Source organism: Schistocerca cancellata, chromosome 2 (assembly GCF_023864275.1).
Source record: "Schistocerca cancellata isolate TAMUIC-IGC-003103 chromosome 2, iqSchCanc2.1, whole genome shotgun sequence".
Taxonomy (NCBI): Eukaryota; Metazoa; Arthropoda; class Insecta; order Orthoptera; family Acrididae; genus Schistocerca; species Schistocerca cancellata.
The window spans coordinates 811338774-811355868 of record NC_064627.1 but is presented as its reverse complement, the minus strand read 5'-3'; the positions used below and the strand labels follow the sequence as shown (position 1 = coordinate 811355868).

The 17095-nt window shown below is 41.9% G+C and overlaps 1 protein-coding gene across 1 annotated transcript in view; it reads right to left on the bottom strand.

Annotated features, from left to right (window-relative positions):
* Positions 1–4451: 4451 nt before the first annotated feature.
* Positions 4452–17095, bottom strand: part of LOC126158826 (galactoside 2-alpha-L-fucosyltransferase SEC1-like) — a 111872-nt gene continuing 99228 nt past the window's right edge. Inside the window, exons 5-6 of the mRNA XM_049916470.1 lie at positions 11067–11291; positions 4452–4709 (exon numbers count right to left, since the gene is read on the bottom strand). Coding sequence (XP_049772427.1) covers positions 4452–4709; positions 11067–11291 — 483 coding nt within the window. The remainder of the gene's footprint in view (positions 4710–11066; positions 11292–17095) is intronic.

The window sequence follows — 17095 nt, the reverse complement described above, 5'->3', positions numbered from 1 at the left end:
ATAATATATGTGTTACAGGACCTTTTGTCAATAGATGGTAACTTCGGATTTCTTAATATCTCCTAACAGTCTTCAATGGACCACATACTTCATTGTCTATAAAACAAATACATAGGTATGCCACTTTGAAAATGTATGTAGAATCTATTATGTTTTTGTTCCGATCTCCACATGCTTTAAGTAGTAAGACTATATTGATATGTAATTAATTATATTCATGTTGATATTGCCGTATAGATTACTGATGTATCATCTTGGAGATATATATAGAACTTATTAGGTTTGGTTCAGTTCTTCATATGCTATAAGTAGCGGGACTACAATTACATAAATTTAATGGGCATTCTTGTAATACTGAAGAATATTGTCAGGTATGTAATATAGCTCACTGATGTAACATTCTCTGCCTCACTCCCTCTATGTCCCCCTATGCCCACTTCGAATTCCACTCCATCCCCCAGCCACCCCAACACCTCACACTCCACCTCAACTGCCCTCTCCATCCACCCCTATGCACAACTCCCACCCCCTACCTCCTGCCCAACCCTTACCACTCACGCAGACCACCCCCCCCCCTTAAGTTGAACAATCGTGTTCTATTGGAAACACTGTCGCTTTTTTGGAACAAGTAAATAATCTCACTGAGTAGGATCTGGCTCAGAATCTTTCAACTTATGAGTTGTGTCATAATTTCGCCATTTCACGTGGAGCACGCAATTTGTTCCACAGGTGTAACTTCTTTCATATACGTCTCCAGGAATCATTGAATTACCATGTTACAATATTGCAGCACAAGCGATCATTTTTGAGACCAGAATTTGTTTGTGCATCTAAAATGGTTATATTTACATCCAAGTATGAAATGTTGCGTTGTATCACTGTAAGAGGGTGCTATGAAGGTATATTTAAAGAACATGTTAAGCACTTAGACAAATATATATCCACCTTCCCTGGTAAAGCCTTTTGTAATCCAAAGATCATGTGGCTCACACAGTGGTGCAGCTTTGTTGCAAAATCTGCCATTGTTTTGAGAAACGTTAACATCGGTTTATGGACAGACATGATGAATTTTGGTCATAGGAACGTATTGGCTGTTAAATACGTTACACAATGTGGTAATGGTTACTCACTGTGGGCAATGTCAGCCATTTCATATGTCGTCGATATACCAGAAATATGTTTTTTTTTCCATTATGAATCCCATTAGAGGAGTGCCCCAAGGCTCTGTCCTCACTCCTCTCCTTTATGCCAGAACCATATCCAATACTAACTCTCAAGCAGCAACTAAGGTGGAAACCTCACCTCCTAGCCATCCAACGGAAAGCTGACAGTCTTCTGCTACACAAATGTTGCACAGATCTCCACCCCACCAAAGTTGTACATGTCCTTCCAAATTCTCAAACCCCATGCATTCTGTCTCGCTTTCTGCATCCATTTGGCTTTCCACACATGGAACCTCTACCATCTCATCATATTCCCACACCTCCTCATCCTCATTGTACACCTCCGTATCTCCTACCCACAAACTAGATTCCAATGACCCCATTGTCTTCCCTCTGGTGATCTCTAACCCTGCTATGCTGCCACACATTTACAAACACATCCCACCATCTCTGCAGCTACACACACTCTACATCCTATTCCAATGCATCTCCAACTGACTCCCTCTCCCAGGTAATTAAAATCGTTCCTTTATTTATCCGTCCTACCCGTTATAGCTTGCTCCACCTGTTTCCAATCCACATCATGGCTTCCCCTCTCTTCTCCCTCTCCCTTTCACTCCCTCCCTTCCTTTCCTTATACTCCAGCTACGCCTACCCACCAGACTCATCGTACCTTTCTGCCTTTCCCGACGCCCACTTTACCGCACAACTCCTTTCTACAGATATTATCCAGTGACTTACAAATTTAAAACCTCAATCATCGAGACATTTGATCTCCGCACAGTTTCTTGACCCAGCACAGGTCCTTCAGCCGTTTAGTGAAAGTGCAGTGTTTTTTATTTTTTGATGGACATCGTCATTTAATTTTCATTTAATGTTTTAAATGTGCCTTTTTGTCTTTATCTGTCAGACTTTTTATTTCATTTTTAAACTTTCAATGAAGAAAACCAATCTGCATACGTGTAATCATCTCTAAACCACATTTTAAAATATTTGTCTCCATAAATAAGTTTTTGTGATTTCTTCATTAATTTCTGTGAATACTCTAAACTGAAAAACTGAGTATTGTACCGCTGCCACCCCACCCTCACCCATATGGTGAGAGGGGAATGAAACAACAATAAAGAAAAAATCCATGATCATACGTGCCAGACAGTTCAGCTCTATTGTAACATGTAAGAAATGTTTTCAAATCTCTAATGACTTCTTGTTCCTATGGCTTGGAATGTATTACACATGTGTGTGCGATTTATTAATTTTTAGTTCAACATGCACTCGAGAATGGCTCTAAAGCTCAAATAATGGTTGTGTAGAGTAAATGAACAGTTTACAGTCAAACACAACAAAAATAAATAAATAAAAATGCCATTTCATTTCCGCTTATCGGACACACTTCCATGCGTTCGCCGCTGATTGGCTGTCGTTTTAAGTTCGGAACTCCACATTGCTGAATTACCAACCTAAGGTTGTCTGATTAATTTTCCTCGACTGCACGTCACCTCTCACGCTCTTACATAATTATCAGATTGATTTCTCCAACGTGAATACAACGAGTTAAATTTCGACGTTGGTAAGTGAGAGCTGAAGAATAGGTCGATCAGAAGGATTGTATGAGCAGTGTTCAGTAGGTAATGCAATATATTTTTTCCTTGGCCAACTTCGGTTGAAAAAATGTATATTTTGTTGTGGGTCTTCGTGGAATATTCCCTCTTCAGCGTCAATATTTTCTTGAAGTTCCGATGGATGGCTGCGCTATACATACCCTTCAAAATGGCGTCTGTACTGGAGATGCTTTCCAAGCAGAGAGCAGTCATTGCGTTTCTTTTGGAGGGAACCTATAACATCGCAAATATTCATTAGCATTTGCAGGATGTCTACAAAGACCTGGCAGCGAGCGAAAGCACGGAGAGTCGTTGAGCGAGGTGTCTTTCATCATCATAACAAATTCGTGCTAACTTGTCCGATGTCCCATGTACCAGCCGGCTGCACACAGCTGTGACTCCTGCTATCTTGGAAGGTGCGGACAGTCTCATTCAGGATGATAGACGGATCACAATGAAACATCTCATTACACAATGGAATGTCTCTGGTGGTTCTGCTGAAACACTCGTCCACCAGAATGAGATTTCCACTCTGCAGCGGAGGGTGCGCTGGTGTGAAACTTCCTGGCAGATTAAAACTGCTCTGAGGACGGAGCGTGGGTCGTAATTGGATAGCTCAGATGGTAGAGCACTTGCCCGCGGAAAGGCAAAAGTCCCGAGTTCGAGTCTCGGTCGGGCACACAGTTTTAATCTGCCAGGAAGTTTCACTCGTCCACCAGTTGGGGTACTCAAACGTGAGTGCCCACTGAGTTCCTCGCTGCCTAACAGAGGACCATAAAGAGCGACGAAGGACCATCTGTGTGGAATTGCTTGCATGGGAGGAAACTGATCGTGACAATATTTTGTCGAACATCGTCACAGACGATGAAACATGGGTTGATTACTTCAAACCCGAAGCAAAATCGCAATCCACCTCTCCTCCAAAGAAAAAGTACAAAGCCGTATTGGCAGTTAGTAAAGTCGTGGCGACTGCCTTCTGTTGCTCTGGAGAGGGTTATTCTGTTTGATGTCCTCTGAAGTGTACAGCGCTACACTCAGGAAATTAATTCAGTGTGTTCTTCGCCACAAAAATAACACGAACTTCTACTTCTCCTTGACAATGCAAGGCCTCATAGGAGTATGCGCATCCGAGAGGAACTCACAAAACCTCACTGGACTGTTCTTCCTCATCCACCATACATCACTTTTCGACTTTCATCTGTTTGGTCCAATGAAGCATGCACTCTGTGGTAAGCAGTAGGTGGATGATGAAGAGGTTATTGATGCAATAAGACGTTGGCTCCGACAAGTAGAGTGGTATTCTGGATGCAAACAGGCGCTCTCAGTAAGATAGCGTAAGGGGATTATGTTGAAAAACAGGGTTTTGTAGCCACAAGAGCGGGGAATAATATGGTGCATTGGAAACCTGAATAAGTCCAACTAACTTTCAGAAAAAAAAAGGTTGCATTGCTTACAGAACGCCCCTCACGACACTTAAGATTTCAAAGGATTTAGAAGTATAATGTAAAAACGAGTTACGGAGACGACTCTAAGAAATTTATTGGTGTGGATAGTAATGTAATTCCTAGTCGTATCACAAAGGAATATATGTCTTGACGCCAGACTTGTGTAAGAACAGTCGCTACATCAGAACGAGAGCCTGTATGCCTACTGTGCTGAGCTGGTGAAGTTTGCTAGGGTAGCCGATTCAGATGAGGAGCTCCCACGACGGCAGGTGGGGCGCGAAGCTCATGGCGCTGTTGCGGGTGCCCGGTGGTAAGTGCGGGTTGGCGGCAGCCAGGTCGAACACGATGGCGCGCCCGCCGGCCATTAGCGCTGCCCACGTTCCGAACGTCCCGTAGCTCAGCACTGAGTGGTCGGCAGTCGACAGCACGACCAGGTCGTGCACCGGCGAGCTGCTGCTGTTGTCAGACGTCAGGAAGGCGCTGCTGGGTGGGCTCCCCTCCTGCGAAAAATGGCCAGGCAACTAGAGCGCTACCGCGGGACTGCTACGGTCGCAGGTTCGAATCCTGCCTCGGGCATGGGTGTGTGTGATGTTCTTAGGTTAGTTAGGTGTAAGTAGTTCTAAGTTCTAGGGGCTTATGACCTAAGATGTTGAGTCCCATAGTGCTCAGAGCCATTTGAACTAGAGCGCTCGCTACGTCCACAGGCATAGCAGTGGGCACATACGTCATGTAACATAAACATTCCTCACACAGCCATACATCCATAAAAACTTGATAGTTAAAACTGAGTCTTCTGAGCGCCGTAGTATGTGCTGTGTAAGTTGCACGACGCTGAAAATAGTACGTATGTTCATTAATCGCTGCGTTCGCGAAGCATTCTAACAACCCTACCACAACAAAGGTAAAAAATTAATTATGATTGTAGTGTTGCTCACGCTGCTAAATATTGCATTTTTGGGCAACAACAAAGTTATATTATGTGGCAAGTGTCATTAGAGCGCAGTTAATAAAGTCATTTCTTGAAATAATGGATAAACTAGGCACTCATCTTTTCGTGTTTCCCACGCTGGTCTCGTTGTGAACTCATGGCTCAATCGTCGAAAATCTAGGTAGTGATGATGATTCCAAGCTCGGATCCGAAGAGGCCTAGGTGTTATTCTGCGATATTCAAAAGTTTTATACATGTGTTTCAGAAACCATTCTTGAAGATTAAACTTTTGATAGTTAGGACAACGGTGATGTAAAAAAGTAATCAGCCCTCCGAATTTAAGTTACACTTCTTTTTTTATTACTTTTGTTGCAATATCACGTAACTCGTTCCAAAACATCACTCCACAATATAAAACATACTTGAAAATATCTTCCTCACTGTTAAAGTTCACATTTCATAAACCGACTACAATTTGCGTCTTTTTAACATGACGACCAAAGCTTGACTCTCTTATAACCCCTTACGCGTCCAAAAATCAGAGTTACAAGTACGTCGAAGATCATAGTGACAAAGGAAAGAATACACATAAGAATAATATCATTGCAATGTATACATATCGATGTATCGAAGTACCTCTACATTAATGAAGTCAAATCTGAATGTTGCTCACAGAAATATGTTAACTATTTTACAGAAACACAGTAGAATATTGCTGGTATCGAGAGGTTGAGGTGAGGTGCCGTAATGGTTACGTAATTCAAGTACCATTACAGTATGATGAAATAAATAATAGTCCCCCTTTCTGCCACCAGGTAAAAATACGGCGCTGTAAGTAATCAGAATGTTTGACGTCAGTATGCTGTCTTTCACTTCGGCAAACGTGTTGATTTCTTTTGTGAAGTGACTGTTGGTGTAAAGGGTTAAGAAGACTGAAGTTTTCCAAACGAAACGCAATGTCTACTAGGAAGAAATAGCGTCGCTGTTGGTAAAGTTGTTTTATCAGAACGGCAGCAATAGCGGCGCTGCGTTGTAGTAATATCGTCGACAGAAAGAGCTGTGAAGAGACCCCATGTCAGAAAATGGGCTAAAGAATATGATCAAGAAATTTGAAGAAACAAATCAATTTGGTGACGCAGCAGAGAGAGGTGGCCCATTCCCATGGCGTTGCTGATGAAGCTGCTGTAGTTATACCCGATCGTGCAGTAAATGTTTGAAATTCTGTAGCCAGTGCTCGAGGTGTGTCACAGTTCAAAAGTTTTTCGGAGCATTATAAAATTGGCATCCTCACATGATTCAGAATTTTCACGAAATGAAGACACAACGTACCCTACAACGCCATGACTTTGTCCTTCTATTTTGAATACATGGAAATGGATAACAATGTGGCCAGGAGATGCTCTTTGGACAGACAAAGCACATTTTACTCTGCATGGTGTCGTGAATGGACAGAACTGTCGCATATGGATTTCTACTCCGCCACGTGCTATGCAGGAGCATCCACTGCACTCAGCCTGTGTGACTTTGTGGTGTAATTTCACAAGCTCCTTCATTCTTGGTCCGTTTTTCTTTACCTTGTAGGCATGTTAGGTGCACATCGCCATCTGCACGTTATATGGATCTCCTTGTGCAACTCATAGTTCCAGTTGTCTGATAAGATCTGTTTTTGTCAACAATTTTAAAATCTGACTACTGACTTGTAGAGAAGTTGCAATCACAATTTTAGTGGCCATTAAATAGGCCTATAAATTTTCTTGAATGACATCAGTTTGAAGCTATCATATTTGAATTAGTGTAACTGTTTGTATCTCAGAGAGTTGTGACTGTACGAACCTGTTTGTAAACATTTTTTGCAAGGAAAAATTTAATTATTACTTTTGCATTCAGAAATTAAAAAGCTTTTCCCATTTTGTTAACGCTATCTAAATAATTTGCACATTCATATGTTTCAAAAAATCAATTAGTTTTTGTAATTGTTGATAACTGAATAGTGTAGTTATTGAGAGCTAAGCAGTGTAATTGTTGAGGTTTAAATAGTGAATCGCCTCAGTGAATCAATCTCGTCTCTCTTCCCCAGGCTTGACAGCGTTCGTTCGAGTTTTGTGCTTCTGAGAATGTAGAACTGACACATAGTCATATGGAACGGCGGTCCATTCTGGTGTTGTGAGTCGTACTCATATCCCCTGATGGACCAGGATTAATCTGTCTCCTCATTTCAAAATTAGAAAATAGCGAGTAACGCACAACGCAAAGCAAAGCAGAGTAAACAAAGCATACGGTACCAGCGGGAGTGGAGTTGTTTGCTGAGGTTGGCAGTATCGTAAACGTGGTAGATCGGACCTGACATCTAGCGGTATCTTATGTAACCATACCTCAAAACACCCCTACCTAAAACAACCATATTAAATACAAATTACACAACAGCGTTAACCCTATAAGTGGGTATGACATATATACCCGTCCACGACCTGCACATTCTATGTGGCTTCAAAGAACAGATTCGTTCACAGCATTCTGTGATCTGTAGTTAATTGTAATGGCGAGTTTCAGGCTTGGTTCACAGACTAACGAGTGAAAACACTGAGTTTGTCGGTACAGAGCGGCAAAATAGGAAGTTCTGTGACTTCATCAGAAAGGAAAAACTGAAGGATCGTAAATACGCAATGATGTATAGAAATTAGCAGACGTTGATGAACGATATGAGGAATGTCGTAATGATCAGCATGTTCCGTGGCGCTTTCCACGGCGATGCACTTTATGAAGTAAATTCAAAGAACGGTATCGTGCAAAAGTCTATGTTAACTTAGGATGGCTCTTATTTTTCAAGCTTAACTTTCTTCTGTGTGACACCCACTAGTTTGGTTCCAATGTACAAATATAACTTGCGTGTAATTTAGCCACTGTAGGAAACAGGAAACCACTATTCCTAGTCCCCCACATTTGAAAAAAGAAATTAAAAAGTCACATGAAAATTTCACGTACTTTTGATCTCAAAAAATTTTGCACGGAAATAGATGATTAACCAGTAATGTTAAATTTAATAACTGAATTTTTAGTATAGACTTTAATAACTCAATTTATAATACTATTATGTACAATCTTTGTGCAGAAAATAAGATGAGAAAACGAAATTTCTTTTTTAAATATTTATTCTTTGATAAAGTCACTTTTTTATGATACGGAAACTAGCCAAACTAGCCGCGATACATCGATATGACTTGAAGCACCTACTGCTTCTGTTTCTCGTTTTTTGTAAATTATCTATTGTAGTCTTCCATGAACTCGGTGCCACTTACTGCCGGATAATTTTCAACTTTCAGTTTGTGCTCCAGTTCTCGAAATTTGACCAAAGTTTCGTTTTCAAGCAGCTGCGAAGGATCTGTCGTAAGGAACCTGCCACTCAGGTCTAATATGTTGAAAATAGTCATGTTTTATTCGAAACAAACTGTTCGATCCGATTACCAATAATGTCAGGGATTTAATCGGATGCTACTTAATATTTCAATATTTTTTGTGAGGATCTGGATTTATTTATAGAACTTAGGCGAGACGGACATCCTTGAAAATCTACGTAGGAGAGGATGTGTCGGATCAAGATTTTGTAGGTTTGGAGGGCAGTGGAGAGATGCCATTCACAAGTTCATCCAGTTACTGTTTTTAGTGTATTGTGAGTTTTCTGTTGGATGGTTAGAAGCTGAGGTTTCCATATAAGTTGCTGGCTGATGGTTAGTCCAAGATATTTTACTGCATTAGTTATCTTGATATGATGATCGTAAATGGTAAGGTAGAAATCGCGATGGCGGAAGGTGTGGGTGGGTTTGTCCTATAATTATTGCCTGGGTTTTGGAAGGGTTAATCTTGAAGAGTCCTTGTTTACACTAGGAGGTAAAATGATTGAGGTGGAGTTGGAGGGTTCGTTGGGATTTCTGCGGTGTAAGGCACAGGGCGAGGATAGTGGTGGTATTAGCGCACTAAAGTAGGTGGGTGGCAGACGCGGTATGGTCATATCGGCAGTGTAGAGGATGTAAAGGAAAGGAGAAACGACGGAGCCTTGGAGCATACCTACAGTGGGATGTAAGGTATGGGAATCGGTACTGTTAATAGTCACAAAAGATGGGCGATTATTTAGGAAGAATACTATAAGATGGACATATTTAACTGTAAGTGTCTAAGCCTGCTGTTTGAAAAGGAAATTGCAATGCCATGTACGGTCATAAGCTTTCTCTAGGTCTAGAGGGGCAAAAACAGCGGATTTGTGATTGTTGAGCTAGTGGAATAAGAAATCAGTGAGGTACAGGAGCTGATCATCAGAGGAAAAGTTAGAAGCCACACTGGTTAACGGGAAGGAGGTGTTGTTGGTTCAGGTATTGTTGGGTATGTTAGGAAAGGATGGATTCAAAGACCACTGAGGCGATAGATGGGGCGGTACATGGCGGTACCAGTATGGGGTTTGTGTGGTTTGAAGAAAAGTAGGATTTGGGGGATTTTCAACAGCTCGTCATAGTAACCTTTAGAGAATATAGTAGTATAAAGGGTTGCAAGTGTGAGTAGAAAGGAGAGGGGCCATCCTTTGTGGTGCCGAGAGGTTATGCAGTCATGACCAGGGGAACTGCTGCATTTTTATGAAGTACTCCTTTTATGTCGTATACTGTGATTGGTGTATTTAATTTTGTTTCTGGTATGTTATCGAAGTAGTGGAACATGGAAGTCAAGGGAGGGACAGTGGTATCTGGGCGCTCATGAATTATAGGTAACAGGGATTAATCAAAATGAGGATGATCACGAACTGAGAAGATGTCAGATAGATAGGTTGCAAAGTGGTCAATTTTTGCTCAGGATGTCAGATAGGGGATGATTATTGTGGAGGAGCATATAGTGAGGGGTAGTGTAACAGCCTGTGGCCGAGCGGTTAAAGGCGCTACAGTCTGGAACCGCACTACCGCTACGGTCGCAGGTTCGAATCCTGCCTCGGGCATGGATGTGTGTGATGTCCTTAGGTTAGTCAGGTTTAAGTAGTTCTAAGTTCTAGGGGACTTATGACCACAGAAGTTGAGTCCCATAGTGCTCAGAGCCATTTGATCCATTTTAGTGTAACTGCCAGTGAGTCGATAGAATGCCTTCCAGTACTTGGAAAAATTAATAGGTAGTGCATCTCTGGCGCCAGTCCCGCCATTTCTTAGCATTTGATTAATCGTGGTGTCTCTCTGTATTTGCCAGTGTTGTATGAGTGTATCCTGGTCAAGGATTCTTAGAAAAGAGAGGTATAACCGACGGTAATCACAGCTGAGGAATAGAGTTCTTGGGGGAGAATGGGACAATGAGAATGTATTAGGTATACGATCCTTGGTAGACATGTGGGAGGATATAGCGCCTGGGAAGGTCTATTGTGGGAAGGACGTAGCATTGGGTATGTCATCAGGCTGCTGGAAGGATAGAGGGTGTTTTCCAATTTGGATCAATGTATTTCCGGTAGTCTTGGACAACTTTTGGACGGAAGTAGTGATGGAGTGCTTGGGGAAGAGATAGTATGTAGAAATGGTGAGAAGAACAGGTAGCTAGTCACTTCCAACTGGATCAAGGACTTCTGTAGTGTGGCATCCAATGAGATTGGGAGATGCTAGGACGACATCTGTAGCGCTGTTGCTTTCAGAACAGGTGTGCCGTGGGATGAGGACAGTGTCACCCTGGAGGGAGTCTGTAAACTGACGACGCAGCTGAAGTTCTGCAGGGGACCTACTGTGGGTGTTGAGGACAGTGGAAAAAACATAGATGGAAGTCCATCTTTTCCCACACTTTACTAGGAACGCTTCGCTGCTCCAACGACCTACTGGTAATGGTGTTCTTGTTGCCACTCTGTGGACCAACATTTATTTGTCTTAGCGGTTATGTTAATTACATTATTCTCGTAGTGCGTAAGCATATCACATACCTGAAAATCCCTGTTGAGTGCAGGAAGCAGAGTATTTTGACACCATTCACTGTCGTCGCTGGCCACAATGAAGGCGAGGGCAGCGAGCTCTGGCTCGAGCAGTTCGCGCATGCGCTTTGCCGCCCTGCGGTAGTAGCCCACCTCTGCCATATTTTTGGCATTGAATCTATGGATCAAGTATGAAGCGTAGTCCGAGCGACGAACATGTATGCTGACCGTTAACACCTGCACACAACAATAGATAGCTTCTGTGACACATACTCTATCAATGTAAGATGAATAACTTAATATTACTATTACACTCATATCATGCATTCGAAATAAAATAAGGACTAACTAGAAATCTAAATTACGTGCTTATACTTCAGAAAAACCAATGTGTCTTTCATCATTTTACATCCTGACACAACCAGGGGACCCTGAAGATAAATCATTTCAAACGCCAGACAAGTGTTATGAGATGAAACACCTGCAGCTTCTGCCCCATTACTTCTACCTAATCATTTATGGCAGTCCTAATCGTTTACCTAACATGTTAAAACACCTCGGACTACCCCTTGCCTGCAATCTAACATGGGAACCCCTCGTATTAAGCAGACAATACACTAAAATCTCTAAAACTACACACATCAAAAAAAGTTTTGCATCACCTCGGTTCCGTGAGTTCCGGAACCTGTACAGAAAACTGGAATAGAAATCAACATAAACATCATTTCCGGCCTTTTTATTGCTCATGAAAACCACACATTGCATGTTGCACCAACATACAGCGAGACCTTCAGAGGTGGTGGTCCAGACTGCTGTACACACCGGTACCTCTAATACACAGTAGCACGTCCTCTTGCACTGATGCATGCCTGTATTCGTCGTGGCGTACTATCGACAAGTTCATCAAGACACTATTGGTACAGATTGTCTCACTCCTCAACGGCAAATCAGCGTAGATCCCTCAGAGTGGTTGGTGGGTCGCGTGGTCCATAAACACCCCTTTTCAGTCTATCCCAACCATGTTCGATAGGGTACACGTCTGGAGAATATGCCGGCCACTCTAGTCGAGCGATATCGTTATCCTGAAGGAAGTAATTCAGAAGATGTGCACGTGGGGGCGCGAATTGTCGTCCATGAAGACGAATGCCTCGCCAATATGCTGCCGATATGGTTGCACTATCGGTCGGAGAATGGCATTCACTTATCGCACAGCCATTACGGCGCCTTCCATGACCACTAGCGGCGTACGTCGGCCTCACATAATGCCACCCCAAAACAGCACGGAACTTCCACCTTGCTGCACTCGCTGGACAGTGTGTCTAAGCTGTTCAGCCTGGCCGGGTTGACTCTAAACACTTCTCCGACGATTGTCTGGTAGAAGGGATATGCGACACTCATCGGTGAGGAGAACGTGATGCTAATCCTGAGCGGTCCATTCGGTATGTTGTTGGGTCCATCAGTATCGCGCTGCATGTTGTCGTGGTTGCAAATATGGACCTCGCCATGGACATCGGCAGTGAAGTTGCGCATCATGCAGCCTATTGCGCACAGTTTAAGTCGTAACACGACGTCCTGTGGCTGCACGAAAAGCATTATTCAACATGGTGGCGTTGCTGTCAGGGTTCCTCCGTGCCATAATCCGTAGGTAGCGGTTATCCATAGCAGTAGTATCCTTTGGGCGACCTGAGCGAGGCATTTCATCGACAGTTCCTGTCTCTCTGTATCTCCTCCATGTCCGAAAAACATCGCTTTGGTTCACTCCGAGACGCCTGGACACTTCCCTTGTTGAGAGCCCTTCCTGGCACAAAGTAACAATGCGCATGAGATCGAGCCGCGGTATTGACCGTCTAGGCATGGTTGAACTACAGACAACACGAGCTGTGTACCTCCTTCCCGGTGGAATGACTGGAACTGATCGGCTGTCGGACCACCTCGGTCTAATAGGTGCTGCTCATGCATGGTTGTTTACATCTTTGGGCGGTCTCTGAACAGTAAAAGGGACTATGTCTGTGATACAATATCCACAGTCAACGTCTATCTTCAGGAGTTCTGGGAACCGCGGTGATAAAACTACTCATGGGCCTAAAACGGGGACAGTATCTCTCCAATTTATTTTACATCTACTATGTCTTTATCTAAACTATTTTTCCTGTTACTGAAATATTTAGCATTATTTATGGGATTCTGTTAAGTTTTCTTCAGATATTTGTAATATCGTTAATTCCTCAATTAGAAGATTTTAACTGAATGTTGTGATTTAAAAAATTAACTGTTATGGAAAATCTCAAAAGCATCAAATGGTGTTATTTTGGTATTTAAAATTTATAATATTTTCTGAATAAATTTAGGAATGATATTCTCAGACGAGGAACCGTTTTGAAATCAAAACAGTGAAGCACTGAATACATTTTTCTGTTCAAATATTTTTCTCCAATATATATTTATATAATTAACTGATATATACAATGTATACATTATTCAGTTCATAGCATAATAATACTAAGATTCTAGAAGACGTTGAACACATCAGAAAAATATAACACAGAATATAGATTGTACCTTGCTACTAATAGTCTTAGATTTGGTTAGTTGAATGAATATAGCTTTATAATCTGGGCTCAAGTATATCATACTGATGTTATAGAAATTCTTTATAAGACTGGTGTCTTTTATCTGGGACATTCTCTGCTGGATCTTAAGAGACACTGTTATTAGCATTCGATTTAAAATGCTTGTTACAAAAGATTTACTCCATTAAATAGTACAGTAGTTTCTCAAACATTCGAAAATAAATGCTAGTAAGAAAATTGGATGGTACTCTTCTTTCCTGTCATATTTCTAGTGAAGAGGATCAGTAATGGTATTCTTAATTAGTTTATAAAACTTTCCCGTATTTGTGATTCAGTACACACATCACTAAAGACACAATCTCTTACATTGCAAAGACCTGAGGTTTGTTCAAAAATTCTTAAACATCAACATCAACTTTTGACTCTGAAAACTGATATTATTCCATCTACTTAAGAAAAGGACACTAGTGCTACTTCTGGTTATTTAAAATTTTGTGGAATGATATTTTCAGTGCGTCATCCAGCTGTTTCAGTTGTACTGTTTGATTACTTTACTCTTCTACAGTAGTAAGAGGCAACCTGTAATAATTACTTAAGAGAAGGTGAACTTCTTAACCAAAATCTCTTGCAAACAACCTTTATTGTGTATTATCGGTTTCGGTAACCATGGTTACCATCTTCAGATTTCGATAAAATGTTATTCTATGTCTCCTATATTCCAGCTATACAAGTGCTCTTTCTAAACCATTGGCTGGTATTTGAGGGACGAGAGGAACGATTCATTGGCAAGTCAAGGTTAAAATCGCAATATACAGAGTAATTCGCCAGATGTTCTCATCCCTTATCATACACTACTGTGTACTTCATTGCAGTCAGGGCACCGTTAGCTATTGTTATTCAAAGAGAAACGCCACCACAAGGCGGACTATCATGAGTGAGCTTAAGTGCGTATCTTTAACCAACGTGGCAACGTTGACGTTGGGAACTGTGGCCGCCCTTGGCCCAACAGTGTTTTCATTTGGCTGTTGATATACTTTCCGGGATGTGAGGTCGTGGTCCAAGAACTTTTCTGCTCCTTAAATTTCGTCCAGGACTGCGCTGGACTTCCTCAGAGGCGCTGCTCCGCTGAGTCTTGCCAGGAAAGAAGAGTACCATCCAATTTTCTTACTAGCATTTATTTTCGAATGTTTGAGAAACTACTGTACTATGTAAGGGAGTAAATCTTTTGTAACAAGAAATTTAAATCAAATCCTCAGTCGGCAAGACTCAGCGGAGCAGCGCCTCTGAGGAAGTCCAGCGCAGTCCTGGACGAAACGTAAGGAGCAGAAAAGTTCTTGGACCACGACCTCACATCCCGGAAAGTATATCAACAGCCATGTCAACCGGTCGTGAAAGCCTTCATTCTACAGTGTTTTCATTTGTCGACTGCCGTGTATCTGTGGCCACAGGTGGGACCAGAACTAACCACAGTGGCCCCGACCATCATTCAGTTGCACGAGCAAAGTCTTGTGCAGTCCCTTAGCAGACAAAGCGTTGGAAATGAGGAGTAGCAACGAATTGTGTCTCATGAAGGCCTAGATAAGTGCGTTCCACCCTACGATGACCCCTTCCCTAGCTTTCTGCGAAGTTTTCTGTAGTTCTGTCCACATATCTGATTGCCCAGCTAAGGTTCGATTCTCACTAATCGAATTATTTAACAGTAACGTTTGCAGCTAGTGTGTAGCAAGCTCCCTCTTTTCCCACATTAAAAGACACATATAATCCTCAAGGAAGCTCCGGTCTGCAGCGTTTCTTCCTTATCCCGAATTAGGTATCCTTGAATTCGTATGGCCTCGATGTTGAATGGACAGGTTGATTTGTCATCTTTACCTTCTAAAAGCGCCTTTATTCTGCAAGTCATCTGCGTCTCTATCTCGAGCCTATTTTTGTGTGTCTGTCTGCCAGTGAAAATTTCTCATACTTTCTACGAAAATATTCCTCGAGCTAAACAAGCCACTGACCATTCACACAATTCTTCTCTAACACTTTAAGCGCGCCGTCAGATCCGTGGGACTGACAGTAAACCTATCTTTTGGCCGCAGTCAGTCCCCTGCGCTTGACGGAGCACTTTTCGTATGGGAGAAGTCAGTCCGTGGGGACTAGCTGCGCACTTTTGATGTGATCGGTATAAGTGCATGGGAACGGCAATGCCAGTATTAAAAAAAAACAAGTGTTCTAATTTTAATGAAATTTATGAAAACATTCAATATGAAAATGACGTTTAGATTCGCTCGTTTAGTTAATTGCACATTTAGTTAATTTTGTAGCTACATTGCTCTGGAAAGTTTTTGTGTTTCTCCTGCAACATTCCGAAAAATATCTACGCACTTCATGCGCCTTTCCTTCTGTTGTTTCCAACTGGTGTCTGCTTCTTCTTGTATCGTCACTGACTGGAGTTCCTTCATGTGAATGATGTTTGAACACGTTTGCCAACTGTTTCCGAAATCTTGTGATTGCCATTTTCTGTCCCGTCATAGCTTGTATTTCAGGTAACTCATTCAAAATAGCGTTGTCAAAAACATCGAATGATAACATTCGATACCATTTACTGTCTTTCTCAGTGGACTGCTATATGCACTCTTCCGATCAAAGAGGTCAACAGCAGTTTTTTCCTTATTACATTCAGTAACAATATATGGTTTTCGGAAGTCCTCTTTTGGTTGTCATATTTTCCATTTCACTCGAATGTTTGCTGGGAAGAACCAAAACATCTCTTTCGTCTTTCCATTTCAGAACCGCAATTCCTTGACTATTCTCTTTTACAATAAGTGTCCAGCTTTTCACTTTTGGAAGTTACAGGTTCTTTGGGAATTCCTTTGCAATTTAGTCGTAGGGTACTAACAAAATGTGTATTCTTTGTCACATTATTTTCTTGCCAAATCTATACCGTAAACCAATTATTTAACGGTAGATATGTAAGTAGGCTGTTTAGGTTTTTATATTGGTAACGCCACATAGCGCTCTGTATGAAAATCACTGGCTGTGCTGCGGGCAGTCTGTGGCTGGTTTGCATTGTTGTTTGCTATCGTAGTGCTGGGCAGCTGGATGTGAACAGCGCGTAGCGTTGCGCAGTTGGAGGTGAGCCGCCAGCAGTGGTGGATATGGGGAGAGAGATGCGGAGTTTTGAGAGCGGATGATCTGCACGTGTGTCCATCAGAGACAGTAAATTTGTAAGACTGGATGTCATGAACGCTATTAAGGTAAATACATTGTTTGTTCTCTATCAAAATCTTTCATTTGCTAACTATGCCTACCAGTAGTTAGAGCCTTCAGTAGTTAGAATCTTTTATTTAGCTGGCAGTATTGGCGCGCGCTGTATTGCAGTAGTTCTAATAACGAAGATTTTTGTGAGGTAAGTGATTCATGAAAGGTATAGGTTATTGTTAGTCAGGGCCATTCTTTTGTAGGGATTATTGAAAGTCAGATTGCGTT